Source organism: Phaethon aethereus (assembly GCF_964289735.1).
Source record: "Phaethon aethereus genome assembly, chromosome: 5".
Lineage (NCBI taxonomy): Eukaryota > Metazoa > Chordata > Aves > Phaethontiformes > Phaethontidae > Phaethon > Phaethon aethereus.
The window spans coordinates 39098851-39122860 of record NC_138579.1 but is presented as its reverse complement, the minus strand read 5'-3'; the positions used below and the strand labels follow the sequence as shown (position 1 = coordinate 39122860).

Below are 24010 nucleotides of genomic sequence, written 5' to 3'. Positions count from 1 at the left end.
TTCTACTGCGTGTCATCTCATCTCTAATTTGGGAGAGAAATAAATGATGGGGAGTACAGTTTATTGGAGAAGAGACGTTTGGAGACAAGGCACAGTTTTTGGCCTCTTGTAACTGAGAGGCATAAGCTTTTTGCCATGTCAAATGTCACCTGTCATGCCAGTGCATGTTTGTAGTATATTAAGCTACTTAAAATTGCACATTGCCTAAACTTCTGTACAATAAAGAGATTGCTTATGGTTCATGCATTGTTGAAAAAGGGAAGCCTTCCATCTCTTCAGAGTAACTATAACCAGGAAAAAAATGAACAGTATGATAAATGCAGTGTTTTTTAAACTGCTTGAGACTTGCTGACAGTGAGTGTTCAGCTTTGGTTTTGTTCAGTGTTCAAGATTATCCTCAGTGACTGACTTTTGATGGTCTTAGTAGACTGATGAGCCAGACATGTTGTCCTTGTGTGTAATGGACATGCTAGTTCTCTTCTTAGGTATGTGTTTGATGGAGTTTTCCTTGGTAGTTCAGATGATAAAAAAGGATAAAAGACTTTGACATTAAAAAAAGACCAGAGTTGCAGGCTGCAAGATAAGAGAGTTTGATCTAGACACACTTTTATTAAAGCCAATCAAAATCCATAACCTTATTTAGCAAAGAAAACGTAGACTTTGGGCAGTAGGCATTAGATACGTGAAGCATGCTTTTCAATTTTGGTCTGTTTATATGTATGCAGTATTTTTGTGCTGGTACCTCAGCCCCATTTAAGGGTAGGTTGGTCAGTGAGGTGCAAAGAATGATACAAATTATCTTTTTTTCTCATTTTTGGTTTGAAGCAACTTTACTACATCAACAGTAAAATAACATAATTCAGGTGATACTTTGTGGTAAACTATTTCTATTTTTATTCCTAACAGTACATCCTTTCAGGCTCTGATGACTTCAATTTGTATATGTGGAGAATTCCTCCAGATCCAGAAGCAGGTAAGTTTGTTGTTTTGGAAGGGGGTGGCGGGGGGTGGGGGGCAGGTGTCTGACAAATATTAGTTTGTTTGTTTTTTTTTTTCTTAAAAATTGCTCTTCGCACTCAATGTCTGAATCTAGCATTACTCTGATGAAAGCTGGATGGGGAGAGTTTACAAATGCCCAAGTCAGTCGCCGGATAACAATGTCCGATGCCATTTAAATCTTTTATCTATATTATACTAATTTTCTTTTTATTTCTCTTCTCATATAATGATCGTTTAAATCTTCTAGATGAGCTGATGAAGAGAAAGAGCTGTGGCTGGAGCAGGATGTGTCTTTCCTCCCTCTTGTCTACCAACTCTGCTGCTTCTAAGTTGATCTGAGTTCACTGAAGAACTTAGGATCTGTTACTAAGAAATTCCATCTGATAATGAAGCTTGCAGCATAAAATGGTGCTGGGTTCACAGGCTGCTCCTTACAGCTCCAGTGCATTGGCCTCTCTTCCCCTCTTTCTTTCCTCTTACACCAAAACTCTCCCACTGATTTCTAACGCAAAGCAGTTGTGCTCTTCTACTTTCTGGATGGAGGAGCACTCTCAGCTGGGGGAAATGACCACTTCTGACTCATTTCTGACCCTTTCCCATGCTGGGGCATGCATGCTAAGCATATAGCACTAGCTCAACTCTGTGTGAAAGTATAGCAGAGGGGTGTTAGAGTAAAGAAAAGCAGCAATGTGTGTGGGATGTATCAGTAGTGTTGTAGACGCCATAGCTGGTCAGTGCCTGATATCATCTAGTATTGTGTAGGGTTTGGCAATATGACACTAAGCCGTACAATATCAGCATATTTCTTCAGTTGAAGCAAATTGCTGTGCTCTTTTAGAATGGTTTTGAGTCTTGATTGAAAGACTCAAGACTTTAGAAAATGGCTCTGACAGTTTAAACTGTAGATTTTAGTGGTATTAAGTACAACCGAGTGCTATCCTGTGGTCTCAGGTGCTTTAGCAATAGTGAGAGCAAATTACAAGCTGCGTTAGAGGTAAAATGAAAATATTTTGTTTCATTTTCAAAGGCTGTTAATCACAGCTGTGTAATCCACAGATGAGAAGATGACTAGCCTCTAAAAGGTTTGGTTAACGGCAGTGTTTTGAGGAAAATGCCATTTGAATTTTGGATTGCTTATTTAATCAACATTTGATGTTGCAGTCCAGAAGTCCTGAAGATGGTCCTGCTAAATATACCAGTACTTTGTCTTTCTATCTTTGTGTAGGTTTTAAAGAGACTTCTCCCTGCTTTCCTTTTAACTTGTATTATTTCCTTTTACATTTGACACTGTTTTACTACTACTTGTGGAATTTCCTCTTAGTTAAAACAAAGGTTACATACATTTAAATTAGTTATTTATGTGTAAGTTTTTATGTATGGACTGTAGAATTATATTTTATGCCCATTACTATATTTGTCCCATCTCCGTTTTGTAAATTCTGGATTTGAGATTTTGGGTTTATCTGGCTTTGATGCTCTTGAAAACTTTTTTCCCAGGCAACTGCAGATGACAAACTTTTTATCTGGGACCTTTGCACAAAGAGTGACAGCTAGAATTACCACAAAACAATATCATGTGTGTTTTGGTCAGTTTTCTTGTTGCAAGTTTACTGACACCCTTCCTCAAGTTACAAGAACCAGAAACATTTCAGTTACAAAATTAATTACTTAATGTCAATTGCCCTCAGTGATTGCTTAATGGGATCAGAAGATCCTGTAGTAGGAACCTGCATGTCTTAAGTCTTTTGTAACTTGAGCGGTTCTCTTATTGGAACATTTTAGCAAAATTCATGAGCTTTGTTTTGTTAGACAAATATTTGGCTTCTGTGGCAAATAACTCATTGGCCATCGAAATCACCTGTGATAGGCTTATTGAAGATCTTCTTTTCTTCATTCAGCTCTTCTTGAAGGGTTGTGCCTGTTTTGAATGTGATGAAACATCCTTTCTTAAATCTCATCCTGTGGCTCAGAATAATTGTTCAGCTAGAGAGGTTGCTGTGCTTCTTTCTTGGAGAAAGAGTCTTGGTATAGGGATGTGGAGACCTTAGGAAGCTTCTGCTTCAATGGAAAACTCCTTGTTCTCATGTTCTAGCTTAAAATAGGAGTGTCTTTGGTCTGTGATCTGAGGGGGTGGAATGCGGTTTCTCATTTAAAATATTGTACTAACTAGACAGGGTGATGTAATGTCCTGTACTGTTGGTTGGTATTTTAAATAATATCTTTCTAACTGATTTCTACCTTCCGGTTGAATTCAGGCATTGTGTTACTGTAAATATTTATGATACAACTCCCTTAAATTATACCAGCTATTTGTGAATAACTTTTTTGCAAATGTAAATCTTTTTACAGAGCTGCATCCTTAACAACAACTCTGAAATAGATTATTTTGCTTAAGTACAGGTGCAGCAAATACTAGCTATCTAATGGCTAGTAACATTACTACACAGAAGATGAAGAGAAGTGGGAAGGAACACACCAGTCAGACAATTGCAAACATATTTCAAGTTGGAGGAATGCGGTTACCTGTATTGGTATTTTGCCAGGAAAAAGGAACAAATTCTGCTGGTTTTTTTGCATATAATCATAATGTAGAGGTGTCCTCCTGGTAGGTTGTGTTGAGTCATTCCCTCTCAGCTGGAAACTCTGCCAGCAGTTTTGTTCGGTCCAGTTATTAGACAGGATTTACTTTGGGGTGGGGAGGTCTGTGAAAAAAGGTATTTCCTAAATTGCTTAGCAAGGTATTCTGTTGAAGAGTTTTACTGGCTGTCTCCCTTCACAATCTTAGATTATTCTGAACAGGCCAGGATTTCCTGTGCCAGAAGGTTGGTTGCTTTTTACTACCTTTTGTCCTTTCTTGAAGATGGAATAGTTTGCTCATTTTTCCACTTTCTTCTCCATCCAAGTACTACCCAGCTTTCCACTGTGCTTCAGAAGTAATTGCCAATTGTTTGGTGAATTTGTTAGCCAATTTTCTCTTTAAAGTATATATTCCAGCTTTCTTCAGAGGCGGAGTTTCTAGCAAATTTAATACATTGGTCTTGCAGAAGAAAAGCAGTCCTGAGTTTCCACAGCTTTTACTTGACTCCAAAGCAAGCTAGAAGCGAGAAGAGACATCAGCCCTACATGACCTGCCCAGCAAGACTGTTAACATATAAGCACTTCAGGCAGTATTTAAACCTAACTCCTATAAACATGGTCTCTTAGCTGGTAAAGAATCCCTGTTCAAGACAGAACCTGACATGTCTTGTGAGGTAATAGAGGGCTTGGTAGACCAAATGTTTTGCAAAATGGAATTTACATTCCTCACCCACTACTCTGAATCATCTTTGCAACTCAGAGCTTGTCTCTTGCTTTTGAAATACTGCTCAAAGATGCTATGTGAGGGATATACTTATTTGTGATTGAGAAGACAGTTGAGGATCCTTTAGTTTACATGAGCAGGCTGTCACCAAACTTCTGAAAACTTCACTAAATCAGAACAGCAAACTGCATTTCAAAACCTCTTTTAAATTCTATCTTTGACTGTAACTGCTAGCAAGAAAGGACCTATCATTGTGGTCCGGTTACTAAACTCATTGCACCAATCTTCATCAGAACTGATGCAATTTTTCTTCCCCTTTTTTTTTTCTTCATTGGTCATTGTAAATGCAGACAGCTCTGCAGGCTTGAAGAATTCAGCAACAGATCTTTTAATAACATTTGAACAGGGTTATCTCACTGGAGACAGCTTGTGGTTTAAGTTCTCAAAGTTCCAGGCTGATAAGTGAAGATGAATAATAGATGATTAAGTGTTTCTTAATGTCTTTAGCTATTTTTGAGATTTGTATATATGTGCACACAAGCATATATACATACCAGGTGGGTTGCGGGGAGGAAGCCATCTGGCCCAATGGGGAGTATGCTCTGGAAGGTTTGTATTTTTTAAAAAATTTATTTTCGTGAGACGTGGTCTTGGGATCTAAACTGTTTCACTTTTAGGACTGTAGTTTGTCTCTTCCTTCAGGTCAGTGTTGACTGTAGTGTGCTATGGAACAGTGTTTAATTATCACAGCAAATAAGTGGTGGGGCAGTGTAGAAGATGTTCTTATAGCCAGTGGAATTTAGACTGGTTTCCATGTCATGTGGATTGTAATACCAGAAACGCGTAGAAATGTCCTGGCTTGATGGCATCTATCAGAAAACAAGGCAGTGTTGAGTGCTTTGTAGTGCTGTAGCCAAGTGGAAGAAGATTCAGCATTCATGAGTGTTTCTGTCACCGTCCTTAGCATGTTTACTATCTAATTTAGCACTAGAAAGCTGAAGATAATGCTGAGCACTGGGAGAGGCTGGAAAAGCCTTAGTCCCCAGCAACTAGCCATTTGATTGTACTAAAGCTCCTTTCTCTTTATTGTATTGAACATGTTTGCAGCTACCAGTACAAAATAAATGTACAGGCAAGCAGTTTTCACACCTCCATTAAAAAAAAACAACCTCTCAGTTGTGTGATAATTTCACTTATTTTATTGCCTTTATGTTCAGAAAGTTGTTGATGGTAATTTGCATGTGTGGTGGGTTGACCTTGGCTAAATGCCAGGTGCCCACCAAAGCTGCTCTATCACTCCCCTTCTCAGCTGGACAGAACAGAGGAAGTGTCACGAGGAGCTTGTGGGTCAAGATAAGGGCAGGGAGAGGTCGTTCAGCAATTACAGTCACAGGCAAAACAGACTCAACTTGGGGAAATTACTTTGATTTATTAGCAGTCAAGTTGGAGTAGGGTAATGAGAGCTAAAAGCAAATCTTAAAACACCTTCCCCTCACCCCTCCCTTCTTCCTGGGCTCAACTTCACTCCCAAATTCTCTACCTCCTCCCCCCGAGCAACGCAAGGGGATAGGGAATGGGGGTTGTGGTCAGTCCATCACACATTGTCTCTGCTGCTCCTTCCTCCTCAGAGGGAGGACTCCTCACGCTCTTCCCCTGCTCCAGCGTGGTGTCCCTCCCACGGGAGACAGTCCTCCACAAACTTCTCCAACATGAGTCCTTCCCACGGGCTGCAGTTCTTCACAAACTGCTCCAACCTGGGTCCCTTCCACAGGGTGCCGTCCTTCAAGAACAGACTGCTCCAGCCTGGGTCCCCTGCGGGGTCACAAGTCCTGCCAGCAAACCTGCTCCAGCCTGGGCTCCTCTCTCCCTGCCAGGAGCCTGCTCCAGTGTGGGCTTCCCATGGGGTCACAGCCCCCTTCGGGCATCCAGCTGCTCTGGTGTGGGGTCCTCTACAGGCTGCAGGTGGAGATCTGTTCCACCGTTAACCTCCACAGGCTGCAGGTGGATTTTCACTTCCCGCGGAGCTCCATGGGCTGCAGGGATACAGCCGGCCTCATCATGGTCTTCACCAGAGGCTGCAGGGGAATCTCTGGTCGGGTGCCTGGAGCACCTCCTCCCCCTCGTTCTGCACTAGCTTTGGTGTCTGCAGAGCTGTTCCTCTCACATATTCTCCCTCCTCCCTCCAGCTGTGATTGCTGTGTTTCACTTTTTTTCCTCCTTAACAATGTTATCCCAGAGGCGCTACCACCATTGGCCTTGGCCAGTGGCAGGTCTGTCTTGTGAGCCAGCTGGCATTGTGCTCTATGGGACATGGGGGAAGCTTCTAGCAGCTTCTCACAGAAGCCACCCCTGCAGCCCCCTCCACTACCAAAACCTTGCCACACAAACCCAGCACAGCATGGTTCCAGTAACATTGTAAAAACCATTGTGACCTGTGCAGTTAAACACACCGAAAGAGCCATCTCCCTCAGACCAGGAGAGGGGACAGAGTGGAAAGGGTGTGCCAAAGTTTTTATTTCTGTAGTAATTTTATCTTAGCTTTCATATTGTTGTTCAGCTTTACTGGTGCTAATAACAGTGGGAGGGTTGGTATAGATAAGGCATAGATAGATATGGCAGATATTTAGCAGCAACAAAAGAAAGGAGAAAATATACATCCAAAAATAGCCAATTACCACTACAGCTTTTTGCATATTCTTTAGATGATTAAATATGAATTTTTTTCTTTGACTTTTGGAACCTCTGCAGAGGTACAAGACCACCGCTGGGCTGGTTTTAGGTGTAGGCTAAGCAAAGTGGGTGATTGCCCGGAAGAGCAGGTTGCCTGAGGCAGGTGCTGATGCCAGCCCGCTGCGCCCTGTGCTTACACAGGCTCTGCAAGGCCACGTTGGTCCTTTCTCCTGGCCTGGGAGGCGCAGGATGGGTTTGAAGGTGACGAAGGAAGCAGTCTTTCTCTTGTAGTAGTGGAAGTCCTAAGCCGGAGTCCCCTGGTGCCCCTCCAAACTGTCTCCTCTTACCATGCGGGGAGGATAAAGGATCTTGGCCAGCCCTTGCTGTTCTCACCCCATATTTGATGTGGCCAAAGTCAGTTTTGCCTGTGCTGCTGAGAAATCTTGAAGTTGCTCTGGCTGCTGCCAGAGCTGGAGTCAGATTCCTGATCCCCCCTGAAGGGATGCTGCAGGGCCCTGTGCTCTCAGGGCAAGAGTGCTTGTGTTAAATCAAGCTTCTCTACAGACGGTTTTGTAAGGAGCAAAGCCATCTGCTGGCATGCACTGTACAAAACAAACACAGGTGTGTGAGTGACCAGAGAGAGGCTTCTTGAGGAGTCTAGACATAATTTGCTGCACTGAAGGCAGAGGCCCTATATCCTATCCATATTTGCTTGCATTGTGCAGTGTATTTGCTTTCCAAACTATGGTATCTCTCTTCCACTAGCACATGATGACCTCATAGGATTCAAATGCAGGGCAGTAGCCTACGGTCTAAAATGTGTCCTGGATTATTATTAATGAAAACTAAATTAATTTTAAATGAGCTTTCCACTGTAGTGCCAAGTACTACAATGAAATGGTATGCTATGGCACACTGGCAGCAGCTGCAAATACCTGGTTCTTCTCAGGAGTTTTTAGCACTTTGAGTAATTCACGAGGCTTGTATGAAGTTATGCTTTAGTCTGTGGAACATCTTTCTACCTTATATGAACAATCAGTGGGACTTCTTTTTCAGTGTCCAAGATAGAAGGGACTTCTTAATGAGGTCACTTGATTCCTACATTACAGAGCCAGTGGAAGATTGTTCCTTATCCCAGCGAGTTCTTTGGCGCTTTGACAGGTTTTTTTAAATGTTTGGAACAACGCAGCTTCCATTAGTTTAGAGACTGTTCTACATTCTTACAGGATTTCTGTGCGAGGTCACTTTTCCTAATAATCTATCACTTCCTTTTCCCTTATCCTTCAAATAATTCATTCTTCTGTGTGTTTTTTTTAAACACTGCTACGTGTGGTGAAACTTGTGCATGGGAAGTCAGACTGCTATCCAAATATCTTGCTCTCCTTCATTATGGATTACTAACATTTTTTAAAACATGTTGGTATGTACCATCCAGCATGTTCTCAATATGTGAAATGTCTATGCATTTGCATAAATGTTTCCAAAACCACATAATTAACGAGGATTTCATTATCATAATATTTGAAACATAAAATTATAAAGCAAACCAAGAAGTAATCGCTTTGGCAACTTAGTAGACGACTACTGCTTCAGAGCATTGTAGTATTCCTTCCTCCTGTCTGTATCGGAGCCTGTAGATATGCCTTGTGTTGCCATGGTATTCTTGTCAAACATGTGTACGGGAAATCTGTTTTAAAATGTACACTTCAGATTCAGCCTTTTGCAAGTTATTTCTTCCAGCTGATCACATATCATAGTAGGATATTTAAAGAATTTTTGGAGACTTTGTATTGCTCCTCTTTGGAGCACTCATTTGCAGGGTGGAGAGGAAGAGGGATTTTTTCAACATTTCACTTTGTGTAAAAGCAGACCAAAACAACATCAACCAGCACAGCTAGAACACTAAACCACTACTCAGAACTGATTTTAAGTATAGCCATTTTTGGAAAGTATTGCAAAACCAGCTAGTATATCTTCATCCCTTCCCTCCAGTGGTTAGAGATTAGAAAGTTAGAAACCTTGAAGTCTTCAGAGGCTGATTATGCCAATTTTAGACTTTTTTGTGTATTATTAATAACACATATGTAAGCTAATGGCTTATGCACGTGGTAACTATCTAAGAATGTAAAAGCAGCCATGCTAAACCAGTTCCAGGACCTGTGCATGCCACTAAATTCAAAAACAAATGAAACAACACCTCTATCCTCTAAAAAAACCCCCAAACCTCAAAAGCAAAATTTGAGTGTTGTTGGGATAGCAGAGGTCAGTTCTGCTGAAACAATACAAATAAAAATACTAGTTAAAGTGAAGACAGCAAAAAGAAATTATTACATGCAGAAAAGGAAGATGGCCTCGGGGATTTGAGCATCTTGTGGCCAACCTACACTTAATGTACAGATGCACTTCCCGCCCCCGCCCCCAGCAGACATGAGCAAACTTAACTCACACCGTGAGATGGCTAGAAGCTGTATGGCTGCAGCTAAACCTCTGCTGGGAGACCAGGGAGATTCCAGACAAGTCTGGACACAGGCATATGTCTGCCACGCAGATACTCATGTAATATGATACCAACTTTGCTGGGCTACTATAAAGTGAAGGGACTGCTGTGAGGATAAGGATGTAGAAGGCTCTGCATTAAGCACTTACTTAGAGACATTGCTTAAGCACATAGAAGTTGGTAGACTAAAATTGAATGAGGCAGGGGGGTGTCCAAAAATGAGGTTCTGGGGTAGTCTATTACATTTGACACAAAGATTATCAGAATATTGCTAGAGTCCATTCTTTTTGGTTTAAATGATTAAAACCTCTCGTACTACTGGAAAAAAGCTAACTGCTAGGACTTGTAATTGCAGTAATCTGCTCCTAGGGGACTTTTCCTGTAATTGGGCAGTTAGTTGTTTTAAGGGCCTTTGTAGGGAAGTTCACCTTCACCCTTAAGAGGAGTGAAGTATGTTCTAGAACTGGGCAACCTGTTCCAATGTCTCGTCATCCTCATTGTAAAAAATTTCTTCCTTATAGCCAATGTAAGTCTACGGTCTTTCAGCTTAAAACTGTTGCCCTTTCTCCTGTCACTACAGGCCTTGGTAAAAAGTCTCTCTCTGTCTTTCTTATAAGCCCCTTTTATTGAAAGGGTCTCCATGGAGCTGCCTTTTCTCCAGGATGAACAGCCCTAACTCTCTCAGCCTGTCCTCCCAGGAGAGGTGTTCCATCCTTCTGATCATTTTTGTGGCCCTCCTCTGGACCCACTGTAGCATGCCCATGTCTGTCTTGTGCTGGGGAACCCAGAGCTGGACACAGTACTCCAGGTGGGGTCTCATGAGAGCAGAGTAGAGGGTGGAGAATCACCTGCCTCGACCTGCTGGACATGCTTCTTTTGATGCAGCCTGGGATACAGCTGGCTTTCTGAGCTTCAGACACTGCCTGAATTTGACTACAGCCTAGGGAGAGCTGTATGTTCTAGACATGGCATGCTGTGCACTTTTCATCCAGTGCTCTTAGTGTATTGATAAATGTTTAATGCCAGAAGACAGTTCTGGCATTAAATAACTGTTTTCACTGTTAGGAAAATAACATGGGCTAATTCACACTGCTGACAGTACCACAAAAGGCCAATGACTGACTTGGAAATGCAGCCCAAGATATTGGTGCCCTAAATTTGTATTTCCTCTCTTTGCTTATTGTGTCTCTAACTTCTGACTCTTATGTAAGTGTTTTGTAGGGCGTATTTCTTCTTTTGTACTGAATTCAGGCAGCTAGAGTCCATGGATAGTTGAAACTTGTTTTAGGCATTACTTACAGACTTGGAAACATTTCCTAAGCAAATTGTCTCTTCATTCCCAAGGCCCTCTTCCTGGAGCATTTGTCTGCTAGGTCAAGATAAATGCGTTGAGAACTGGACTTGATGTAACCATCTGCCGTTGGCTTGATAGATGCAATTGGATTGACAACTGTGATTTGGCTGGAAGGAATGCTGTGGGAGTAGGGCAACTTGCCATCAGCCTTAAATGTGGTCATGAATGTCTAGCAGGGTGAGCAGAATGAAAGGACGTGAGGAATCTCATAAAATGGAAAAGAATATCAAGAGACCCCAATTTGCCATTTAATGAACTTAGTCTCGAATCAGTTATTTCTCAGTCAACTTTGCTTACACTGCTGAAATCTTGCTCCAGTGGCAGAAGGCAGAGCTTATCTCTGAACCTTCACAGAAAATACAAGTGTACCAAAATAAGAGAACTGTTCCAGGTAGCTCAGTCTGAATGCAGTTTCAATGAACATATTTAGAAGTTAACTAGAGTGATAGTCTCCCTTTCAAGTTTTCATACTTTTAAATGAGCCTTCATTCTGTATACAAAATCTTTAAAATGGCCATGCATTTTGGTCCTTGGAGTTATTCAGCATCTCTTTTCCCTTCTTTCAGGCACATTATCGTTCTATCCCAAAGTGCCATGAAACTGCAGTTTGGTCTGCAAAAATTTATCTGTGCAAATGGCACACTTTCCAGAAGCAGTTAGAAGATCTGTCTGTGGATTTTTAGGAGTTGGATGACTCCTCATTCTAAATCCTTACCATGGTTTGTACACCATGTACACATCAGTCTAGTCTTCTGAGTGGAGTTATAATGAGTGGAAGGGATAGAGTACTTTTTCTAAGAGGAGGTGGACTGAACACAAGCTCACTAGCTGCAGTTTGTTATCATTTATGTAACCTAACAAATGGAAGGTGATATAGGAACGCCTTTTTTCTTTTTTCTTGACCCTTCTATCTTCCTACTCTTCAGTGTTAATGCAAGTTTTCCTTTAGGAAATGTGCATTGCAGGAGAACTCTGACTCTGTTTTAGAAGACAAATTGTTCAACATTGGGCTTAGGGCTTAAACCAGCAGCTGAAAGATCTCCTGTTGAGGACAAAAAAGGATAGCAAACATCTTCATCAAGAAGAACATAAAGTTTACTTGTTTAGTGTTAGGACAACTATAAGTAGCACAGAAGCTAATGAAATTATTTTAACTTCCTGTAAGGTGTGCTTACGACCTTTAAAGTTGTAAATCGGAAGATTGTTTTCCTCTGAAGTGGTTTTTTACTTACTGAAAAAATTCACTGAAGTGAATTTTTACTTACCCTCTTTTAAAAGTTTTGGTTTCTTTCACTGAAGATGTTAATCATAGCATGTTGATTGACACTTGTTTATTCAGATACACAGATGTACTTTCTAACTAATCTATGGTTTTAATTGTGTAAATCTATGAATATAAAAAATTACTGTTTCTTGCTTTTGTGTATAGACCTAGTAAGAGTCAATGACCAAGCAGAAAAGTTGTCTGGCTTCTGTTTTGAGTTTTACCATTAGCACAAAAGCATTCCACTTCAGCTAATTCCCTGCCTTGTGACAAAGAATGATATAACACACTGGTCAGATGTGTTATTTCAGGTCCCTCTCTAAGCTTGATTCACAGAAATACAAGTTGTTACAGATCCCAGTCTAGGGAAGGCTATGCTAAGTCCAGCTGTAATGTTGTAACTCAGGTTAACAGCCTTGAAGATTGCCTCCTTTAGATTCCTACCCATCAGACTAGAGTCAACTGTGACTGTAATAAATTGCTGATATAAAAAATACATTTTTTTAGCTAGTAGCAAATAGCTATTAAAAAAAGTCAACTTCTTTATTTGTCTCTGCTTCAAATTTACAAACTGTGAGTAGTGTTATGCCTTAGGCACTATGGTTTCACTGGTGATTTCATTAAGTGTGTATGTTGTTCTTATTCACATACTTGTCATATTAGGTCAAAAACCTTCATTGTTTAGATAGTTGAACTAAAGCTAGCCTCCAAGTCCTAATTTGCAGGAAGGATGCTTTTCATCAAACTCGCAGCTTTTCATAGGAGCATTGCTCATAAAATTGGAATTCTGCAGCCAGCACAGGCCTTCAAATATTGCAAAATAAAGCTGAAACGCATTGTCAAATATAATATGACTTTCAAATTATTATGAATGAAAGCAACACGAAGATTTAATTATTCATTTTAGTGTGTGCTTGTTTTTCCCCTAGGTGGCATTGGCAGGGTCGTCAATGGTGCTTTTATGGTATTGAAAGGTCATCGGTCAATTGTAAACCAAGTCCGGTTTAATCCTCACACTTACATGATCTGCTCTTCTGGCGTTGAAAAGATTATAAAGGTAAGATTAACTACGAGAAAACGTGCTCTTTTGGTATTTAAGGAAGAAATGTTTTGTTTCGCTCAGCATCGTTCCTTTCCACAACCATCCTGTCTTCTCATCTTATTCTTTTGTAAAGTGGTATGTCTCATTTGCTGGCTAAACCCATGCAGATTTTTAGTTGGGCATTTCAACTTTAAACTCCATTTCAATTTTAAAGGCTTTAGTGATAATGGATAAGATCAGAATTTCCTGGATTTGTACCTTGAAAAAGGAAATTTTTTTGAGTTTCATTCCATACATAACTGAAGTATCATGCAAACAGTCCTTCTCAGGAGAGTCTGGTCACAGCTGTAATGTGATCTCCTAAGACTTAGAAAACTTTGGGCTAAAATTTGATAAAAATCTCATGAAAGAGTATCACTGAGCCTTAGACTAGCCTGACCTAGCTGATTTTGGCCCAAATACTGCCTCAGGAGCCCTTCTGTAATTTTTATACACACTTCTGCATTGAATCAATTCAACATACCTTTCTGTGGCTTCCAGAGGAAACAGGACTCTTAATACCTTCCACAATATGTCTTTTCTGAGTCCTCTAACAATGTATGGTATTTTTAGAAAGTTTCTGCCTTTTTATGTGGAATGTAAAGAGATAACAAACTTTGTTATCTTCTGAAACTTTCTTTCCTTAAGGAAAGGCAGCAAATATTGTGGGGAGCAAGGCAGAAACTTTTTTGTGACTTCTAATAGCAGAAGTTGAGGGCGGGGAAGCGGAGGATTATGCTGCACTAATGTACTTTGCATTCTGCTGGGTTAGAAATTTTGCTAAAATTTATGTCTATCAACAAGATGAAAGAAACGAGAACCATTTAATTTTAAGTAGGATAATGAGAACTGATGCTTCTTCTAACTGTTTGTTGAATGACTTCATCAAAGTCTTACCTGCATGTGGCTGTAAATGAGGTTGGTTGAGTGTTAGTAAATGGTTTAGTCAGCTGTAAGTTGACTGAATAAACTTGTCCTGCGAAGGAATGTTTTTGTGGTCTGTATGGACCAGAAATGGCCCAAAACCCTGGGACCATGGCCCAGTGCCCAGCTGTGTCACTTGCATTACAGCTACTCTCAGCATTTGGGTTCTGACTGTAGTTCAGCTTTCCTTATCTTCTATCTTCCACTGGTACTTTAGTTTGCTTTGTACTTTTTTCTTCATCTGTGTCCCTCTGACAGGTTTGATCACAAATCTGTCAAATACAAGCTTTGAACAAAAATGCATTGAACAATCTTAGCAGCTCACTGATTTTTCAGTTTCCAAGCAGTCAAACTGCCGCTGTTTAACAACAGTTTCGCCAGAGGCTTTTTTTTTTTTTTTTTTTTTTTGCTTTGGGAACTGGATTCACACAGCCTAAATTCTCCCTTTTGGATTTTAGATCTGCTGACCCTTCACCCTGTGAATACTTCCTGCATGAGTGTGCTTAGACTGTTGGATTAGCATTGGTATAAACATCCCCTGTGTTGCTTTTGTGTACTTCTGCTAGGGTTTTGGGGGGGAGGGGAGGGAGGTGTTGCCTAGTAATTAAAAGGTTAGTTCGATTAAGGCTCCAGTCCCAGGTTGTGCAACTCTTTCAAAGACACCTCTGCTTGAATGCTTCCTTAGAAGAGAACACCTGTTGTGTCGCAGTATGTGCAATGGAACTCGTGTAGCTGCTTTTAAGGAACTGAATTCCCCAAACATTGCAAGCTAGAAACAAATTAAGGGAAAGGTGTTTAATGTATTAAGTTTATTAGCGAACCAAAACTTCTTACCCTTTTATTGCATGTCATTTTGTCTCAGTTTGTAATGTGCCTTGTTTGGGGATCAGGTTGTTTTAAGGTTTGTATCTTGTCTGATCTGCATGACTTCACTCTTTAAAGGTTCTGTCTCAGTGAACAGTGGTTTGCAGGTGACCATGCAATGGTGGCTTCTTCTTCATTCCAGCTACTTCTGCAGATAGGTGGGAGGCTAGTAACTGCCACTAGCAGAAGGGCAAAACAGGAGAGACACCACCAGCAGGTCTAAGGCGCTATTTACTGCATTAAAACCAGCTGGGAACATGAGTTCTTCACTTGCATGGCCATCTTTCTTTCCCCCAAATAAATGCTTGATGTCTTTGCTCAGGGATGTTGAGATGACAAGAGGAAGAGCCATAAATAAAAATTATAATTAGGGGTTTTTTTAATTTTATGTTTTCTTGTTTTCTTGGTGTGTGTTTTTTTGTTTTAATCAGCTCCTAAAGAAGTGTCCTTCCTTATACTGTCCTTCAAGTGTCTTTTAAACATCTTTCTGGAATGAAATCACAGAAGATAACTTTACTGTGGTTAGCTGGTATTCCATTCCCTCAATTGTAGAAACTCTGTGGTGAATTAAAAATGTGGATGCAAGTAGTTGTTTGTTGGAGCCCTTAATTTTTAGACTTAACTGGCCTTAATTTAGTGCTGCTAGAAGGGAGGAACTGATAGCACCGGCATCAAGGCATGATACAGACAAGCCATTCAACAATTTTATGTGCTTCTGCCAACACACTTGCTATTTTAGTGCTGATTACAATTGAGAGAGATACAAATTCATCTCAGGCCTAGCCCTGCTGAGATGAATAGTATTCACAAGAATGATTTTTACCTTTGTGGTTATGTTTTTTTTGCTTAATTTTATTTTGTTGTAAAGTACCCACAAGACAATTCAGTAACTCAGTGATTTAGGGTTTGATTTCTGCTAGGACTGAGAATATAATGGATAAGATGGGGGTGGTGTGAATATGCAAGTGAGGAGGTTTCAGAGACCTAAAATGAGACTCAACAAGCTCATTAAAAAAGGGTACTAGAAGCCTTGACTCCAGACAGTGTGTGCTGGACACATGAACCCAGATGAATTGCTCATTGCTCTCCATTTCAGAAACCTGGACCTCAGTAAAATTGTATGGAAGAGCACAGCTGTGAACTAAAATTGTCATTTGCAGCAAGCATTCACCAGGAGGGCTAAAACAATATAAAATAGAAAAATACCACTTTTTCCCTCAGTTAATTGTGTGAGACATTGGGATGTGCTGGCAGGAAAACAAATTGCATTGCAGGAGAAATAAATGAGACATTCCCTCTGATGTGTGGGGCTTAGAGGAGGGCCATGGAGAATTATGCAGTTAGAAGACAGTTCCAGAAAAAATGAAATAGATAACGTATGTAAGGATTTTCAGAAAGAAATACTGTTTTGTATTGGAAATGGAGTACTGTGTAACTGAGCACAACTGTTGTAGGTCCCATTTGTTTAAAAATCATCAGTATATCAAAGATAGCAAAGTCTATTTGCCCATGTTGCTATGGTGACAGATTAATGTCATTGTGGCTAGCTGCCTCTGCCTAATCAGATAATCTAATATAGCTGGTTTTAATTATTCTCACGCTATGGGCATAGCTACTTTTTTGTTTTAAAATTTGGGGGTTTGCCACCATGGAACACAAGCAATTCAAAGATGCTCTCTGAAGCATCTCTGCTGAAGCAGAGAACCAGTTTTGTACTCCTCTTTTCTATTACTGTTCCTATTTTTATATCCATACTCGGGGCATCAGTGAGTAATGTTCAGCTCCTTAATCCTCTGACAGAGAAAGAACTTCTTGATAGATTGTTGCTTCAGTGAGATGATTTGCCAACTTTCTCCAATTTGCTCACATTCTTCCTCGACATGGCATCAGTCAGAGCATGAGAAAAAGGCAAAGGCATGCCATTTACAAAGAAGCCCGTTCCAGATGCCTCAGAGAGCACTGGACCAGTTGCTGCCAGTTTAAAGATTTCCCAGTTCTGCCAAGGATAGATTCTTAGTCTGCTTTCTTTCCTTGACTCTGTCAGGCCCTCACACTCCTTCATAGCAAAATGTCTAAAAATTAGGAATATCGATCTCCAGGGACATCTGATCCTGTGCAAACAGGTATTCATCCTGAATTCCCTTGACTTCTCTTCATGATTTGTTCCTTTGGGAACAAATCTGTCTTGGAAGGGAAAAGCCTCACTATGGACTCTCTGTAGCTATCTTTTCAATAGTTAACACTGCTGTATTTTCTCTGATATTTGCAGAGTGAGCAGAAAGATCTGGTAACGTTATCAAGGATGTGGAATCTCTATGTGCACGCTTTACGTACCTTTTTAGATGACTTTTCATTATAAAACAGACCTTTCCCAGAGAGACTTCAGAGCAGACTACCTTTCCTCCATTTATATTTGTTCATACAGAATCTAAGAGTTTTCTAATTCTTTTGCTTAAAAAAAAAAAAAGTTTTACAAAACCTTGTAGTCAATCTAACACGGCTAAGACTATTTGAGGAAGGGGCATGCCAGCCTGCTTGTCCTGGCATATAGTATGAAGCATTTACAAGCATGTATATGCTTCTTAAATACAAAATTATCTGATCTACTTGCCGAAATGCTCAGTAGTGGGATAAGGAGGGGAAAAGATCTGATGAACTGTGAGAGAAGGTACTGAACATGTGCTAGTTAAATCATCAAGAAGGCAGCAACTCAGAACAGTCCTTCAAGCAAGTAGAGTTCTATTCTTCTCTTCAAAAACTTGGCGTATCCCCAAATCAACAATGTCTCCTGCATCCGATGAGAGAAGACTCTTTCCTAGGTTGTCTTTAGGAAGTGGAGCATGGGAAATAATTAGAGGATTGTTCTCTTGGTTAAGTATGATCAATGGAAGCCTATACAAAGTGGGCTTAGGTTGGGTTTTGTTATCTTTATCCAAACCTGATGCTCATCTCTCAAGCTATGTGTCTAGTAAGTGCCGTGCTTGAATGAAGCAATGGAGACTGTCTTCAGTCTAGTTTCAAGTATTATATTAATGAACTGTGCTAGAAGAGAATTTTCTTAAGTACTACAAATAATAAAAAAAGCAATTAAGTACAAATAGCAAACACACCTTGATATTGAGGCATGTTCCTAGGAACAGGCTAATGTAATGCAGTGTAAAATTCCTTTGCCTTTGCTCTGAAAGGCAGCTTCGTGATTGCCATACACAAAAAGGTATATCTGCAGCCCACTTTAATTTTGGTATAGCGTCTTTTTTATTGACATGGCCAGATCATGTGAGGAAGCTCTGTTAACCATAAATTCCAGAGGATGGAAAGTAAAGGCAATTTACTTTAATTTTATTTGGGAGAATTCCAGAATAAAGGTTACCTGTACATCTGAAATTTGGCTGTGCTGAACAAGTAGCTGCAAGATAATTTATTTCGTTTTACTTCCAATATTAAAGGTGTAAGGTCTTACTGTACACTGTTGAAAATCTCTGTGAACACAGAATTACTGGCATTCTCGTGTGCTTTTTTTATAGTGCTTGTCATGGTAGTATCAGATTATGTTGCTTGTGTTAACTACACATGTGTGAGATGAGTGCTGCTTATCCCATTTTCACAGGCAAAAAAATCTTTTTGTTAGCAGTTTTGTCTACTTGGAACAAAACTAGACTAATTTCTGTTGGGAAAGGAGTTAGATGTTTTTGCCAAAGTTTATCCCAAAAGGCCAACCTGGTATAGACAGCTGGCGTAGAATTTTTTTCCCTGGGCTTGTTAGAGTGGTAAAACCAAAGCATGACTGAAATCAGTTATTTTATAAGCAGAATGTTAAGGCAGTATTGTGAATAAGCTACATACTAGCTCTGCTTACAGTAAGTGTTGTGCATCGCATTAACCATTGATCTAGAATAAATTGATAGTGGTTGTCCAATGAGTGCCTTAATCATATTGCCCCCGATTCTGTGAGTAAAACTGAGAAAGGTGAAGAGATCCAACTGTTATGTTTGCTATGGATTACCAGTTTCTTAGAGATACTGGTAGATCTTCTTTGGGGCTTTTGTTTTTTTTTTTTTTCCTTTTCCCTTCCACACTGGGAAAACTGAGGGAAGGCTAGAGGGACAACACAGTCAAGGCTGTTCCTATTGGTGAAATCATTATGCTTTGCAATGTTACCACCTCTCTCCACTTCAAAAGTAGCTTTTGGTAAAACTCTTCTCCTTCACCTTTCCCCACTAACTAAAAATGCCACTGTGTCTTGAGAGGATGTTGGGTGCTTTCTTTCCTTCATGACTGTTCCCTAAAGGGAGTAGTGCAGCTCTGCTTTTCACCTCCATACATTCAGCTCCCTGCCTGCTGATGAGGTGTGACTGACTATGCAGCTGGATGAAATGTTACATCACTGGCACAAGCAACTCCAGTTTCCTGGGAAACAAGTGCCTTTATTAGTGCCAAGACTGTATTGTAGGCAACAAACTATTCTTACCATTAGTGAGTAAGCATCCCCTATTACATAAAGCCCTGCAATTTGGGAGAAATTATTACGCAATGAAATACTGAAATGATGGATAATCTGCAGCGTGAGAGCTTTTAAGTTCTGGATGGGTGAAGTAGATGCAGGAAAACCACATTTGTAAAGGGGGAGAAAAAAACCCCACATCTCTGGAATACTTGTAAGTATGGGTCTGAGGGATAAAAATTAATAAAAACAATCTGCAACTTGCAATTGTTCTGGGTATTTGCGCTACTGTTCTATTTCAAATGCTTATAATAGTTTATAAATTCAAAGACTTCTTTTTTTTTTTTTTTTTTCTGTTACAGATCTGGAGTCCTTACAAGCAGCCTGACTGCACAGGGGATCTGGATGGTAGAATTGAGGATGATTCGCGTTGCCTCTACACTCACGAAGAGTACATCAGTCTTGTGTTGAACAGTGGTAGTGGTTTGTCCCATGATTATGCCAACCAGTCAGTCCAGGAAGATCCACGGATGATGGCCTTTTTTGACTCCCTGGTGCGCCGGGAGATCGAGGGCTGGAGTTCTGACTCAGACAGTGACCTCAGTGAGAGCACAATCCTGCAGCTCCATGCAGGAGTAAGTGAACGCTCTGCTTACAGTGAGTCGGAGTCGTCCGCCTCTTTGCATCACTCCCCACCACATACGGCTGAAGAGTCTGATGAAACAGCCTATAACTTAAGGGCCTTAAGATCAGCTGAATCCCCCTCAGCCAGAGAAGACGTGGCTTCCCGTCAGCAGAGGCTCTCTGCACTGAGAAAGTATCAGGATAAACGTCTCCTGGCCCTTTCCAATGAGTCTGACTCTGATGACAATGCCTGTGAGGCAGAACTAGATACAGACCTTTTCCCACGGCCGCGGTCCCCGAGTCCTGAGGAGAACGAATCCAGCAGTTCCAGCAGCAGCAGCAGTACAGAAGATGAAGAGGAACTGAATGAACGACGCACATCTATGAGGCAACGTAATGCGCTGAGGCGCCAACAGAAGGTGCAAAAGGAGGAAAGGACTAGCACTAACACTGAGACTGTGACCCCCTACATAGGTGAGGACATCTATGATTACCCCCAGATCAAAGTAGATGATCTTTCTTCTTCTCCAGCTTCTTCGCCAGAAAGGAGTTCAGCCAACAAAGAAGTTGTCAAAGAAAGGACCTCTCCTTGTTCAGACAGTGAATCAGTGGAGAGAAAGATTTACAAAGCTTACAAATGGCTTCATTATTCCTACATATCGTATTCAGCTGGTAAAGATGGCGAATCCTCCAGAGGAGATGGAGAGAATGACGAAGGGAAACCAGGAACTAGTGGAAGGCACAGTACAGCACGCTCACTAAATAAGGAAGATGCTAGGAACTTGAGTTCGGTAGTTCCTCAAGGTTCCCCAGCTCTTTCTACTGAAAGCCACAACAAAGAAACTTTAAAAGAACGTGGCTTGATAGAAAATTCTAGTAATGGTCAAGCTCATGAATGTGACAATCAGCGGCGGATGGAGGGTCAAGAAAACACATCTGAAGACACTAGCAGTGGAGGTATAGAGCATTCTTTTGAGACTAAAAAGCTCAATGGAAAAGCTAACTGCAAAGGGCTAAGTAGTTGTACTGAAGAACCTTGCGTTCAGACTGCAGGACTTGTGGAACAGAAAAATAGTCAGAACTGTCAACCAGCATCAAGCCATCATTCACTGGTCCCTCCGTTCTCCACTGTTGCCATGTGTAGCATGTCGGGTCACTGCTCGAGAAACCAGACTGATGACAGTGAGGAGAGGAGCCTCGACACGTCCTGCGTTAACCACAATAACGGCCACTTGCATCTTCGCCCTTCATGCTTCAACAATGGACAGAGTTTTGGAGAGCAGGAGTCTGTGATGCAAGGACTACAGGTGCACTCAAATGCTGATAATGGCAACCTTGTACAGATGGGTGTGACCTTGCACAAAGACTGCTGCCTGTCTGAAATGGACTCCAACAGCTACAATGTGAGCACAAGAGAGGATACTGCTGACTTGCACCCTGCGGGCAGTGAGAGCACTCAATCTCTCGGAGGACTGAAAAGACACAGAGCGGAGTTGGAAGATGCAGATTCAGAGAGTTCATCCTTAGAAAAGAAGTTAAAAACATGATAAATGCAAATGTCTGTCGTAGTGTGCACTCTCTCAAAAAAAAAAAAAGAGAAGGAAAAAGAAAGTATTAAAGGCACATAGAGCTTGGGTCTGAAACATTGCGTTTGATTCTCCATTCCATTCTTCAGTGGGTCTGTTTTAGATTGCCAATGGTTCATAATGTATAAAAATCCAACTTACTCCTTAATGAGACTGAGTCTAGTGTACCCATACAAGGTTCTGTTTAAAGTAAATCCTTATTAAGACGGTTGACTGACTTATTCTTGTGTGAACATGTGTCGTTTGTTCAGCCAGCCAACCAGGATGACTGCTTTAAGTTTTAATTGTTCTTCTAAGAAGGAATTTTTTCCATACTGATACTTACTACACATTACAGGCTGAAGAATGATTGAATTAGATCACACTGGTGGTAGCTTGGGGTGTGTTTCTTGTTGAGGAAAACAGGGAAGAAACCTTTCTGGGCCCCTTTATTCTACTTAAGAAACTAAAGAAATGCAACCATTAGTGGGAGGATATTTTCAGGACTGACTGGTATCTTTAGAGATGATACTTCATAAAGCACTTGCTTCTGATACAGTTCAATGACATTATTTTTATGCCAACAAAAAAGCTATCAGAAATGAGCCTCGTTCCAAAATCAACTTTAGATTGTTCCCATGGTGACATTCAATTTTGTGGGGTTTTTTTTTTTAAGAACTGAACTGAATAACACAGTGTCATCACTATACTAAAATGTTTGTCAAGAAGAAGGTATTACGCTGTAAGGCCTCACTCTAACCAAGGGCTATTAAAAATCAGGCATTGAAATACGTCTTTCTGTGAGATTAACATTATTATTATTATTATTATCATCATTATCACCACCATCATTATTATTATTATTATTATTATTATTATTATTATTATTAAGAATATGGCTCTGAGTGTTGGGCTGTATCTTGGCTGTGCCCTCCCCTTCCCCCGTGTGCTTACTTTTGGTAAGCAGTAGGCCAAAGAGAAAATAGCTGAAGGATGGATAATGTAACTGGTGCGTATTAACAGCAACACTTGGTAAAGTCTGCAAACTGCTTTTTTAGCAGTTTCCTTAATCCAAAGCTCAAAATAGGTTGGCATTGGAGATCAGGGTTGGTTTTCCACCACTGTGCTGCAAATATTTAAAACTGCAGATGGGTAGATGCATTCAACAGAGGTGTGTGTGTAAGGGGAGAGCTTCAGAGAAACATCCCCACGTGTGAGGATGCTGGGACTCCCAAGTCTGGCAGTCAGAACTTGAGCAAGAGCGTAGCTCTGGCTGCCGGCTGCCATGAACTGGCGTATTCTCCAGGTGGACGGAGTCCTTTCTTGGCTGGGCTCTGTTTTTAATGGAGTATCTAGTGAGCTCTCTCCGTTCTGGCATGCTGGGATTGGCAGAATTGTACTCGCTTCCCTAGCAACAAGGTAAGAGGATGCATGACGGGAAAAGAAACCACCTATAAAGCACATGAAAACTATGTGTTTGTGCCTTGCAGTGCTGACAACAGAAGAAGAGGCTTCTTTTGCCCCAGTCATTGTCACAGGCTTTCAAAGCCCAGTACTGAGGAATGGCTAGATTATTTTAAGGAATAGGAGATTTTTTGCTTTCAGTATGGCTCTATCAGCACACTGCTGTAGAGCACTGGTCTCGGAATAATTATTTCATATGCACAGCTACCTAGTACCTGGGGAAAGAAGGAAGATACCCTGTTAAAACGTGATGAAAGTACAGGAGCACTTCAGAAGGGATGCTGGGAGGGAAAAGTATGGGAGGGAGCATGAAGAACACGAGTTGAAAATTTTTCTTACGACTACTGTGTGCTGTAGGCTGTTTGCCCATGCTTGGTCAGCTTTGCTAAGTGAGCAGTTGGAATAAGCATATGATGTAGTATTTAAGAAGCACAAGACAGCTGAAAGAGAAAGGGATGTTTTCAAACACGAGTGAAAGTGGCAATAAGAACAAGCTGATACGCTGTTACCTTATTGAAAAAACTGTTCTGTACTGATTGTATTTTAGATCACTGCAATCAAGATCACTATAGGAGTGTTCTCTTTGCTTGTGTAAACACCTTATTGTAAATGCTGGGGTTTAGCCAAAAGCTCAAGGTTGCCAAGTCAAAACTTTTTATCATTATTTTTTAAAAGTTCTTCACATTGGAAAACTTTCTCCACTGTCACTGCTTCTGCCCTCCTCTGAAAAATGCCCCGATTGCTGGTGAATGAGCATCTCCACTCTCCTTTTCTCAGTGTTTTCTCAAATGCCTTATGGTCTCACTTTCTGGTTCTTTTGTTTGGTTTCAAAAGCAGAATAAAAGCTCCTGGGTTTGGTGTTAACGCTCCTCTACAGGCTCTGGGCATAAGGCTTTGCTGTGGTTTCCCCAAAGACAGCCTCCCGTGCTGCTTGCATGCTTGTTATTCCTAGTTTCTGTCAA

The 24010-nt window shown here is 40.8% G+C and overlaps 1 protein-coding gene across 1 annotated transcript in view; it reads left to right on the top strand.

Moving 5' to 3' along the window:
• The window catches only part of DCAF5 (DDB1 and CUL4 associated factor 5), a gene marked incomplete at its 5' end in the record, with an annotated part of 77905 nt that extends 55921 nt beyond the window's left edge, over positions 1-21984 (top strand). The window contains 3 exons of the mRNA XM_081999832.1: positions 907-973; positions 13015-13142; positions 19758-21984. Coding sequence (XP_081855958.1) covers positions 907-973; positions 13015-13142; positions 19758-21566 — 2004 coding nt within the window. The 3' untranslated portion in view covers positions 21567-21984. The remainder of the gene's footprint in view (positions 1-906; positions 974-13014; positions 13143-19757) is intronic.
• Between the last annotated feature and the right edge of the window lie 2026 nt (positions 21985-24010).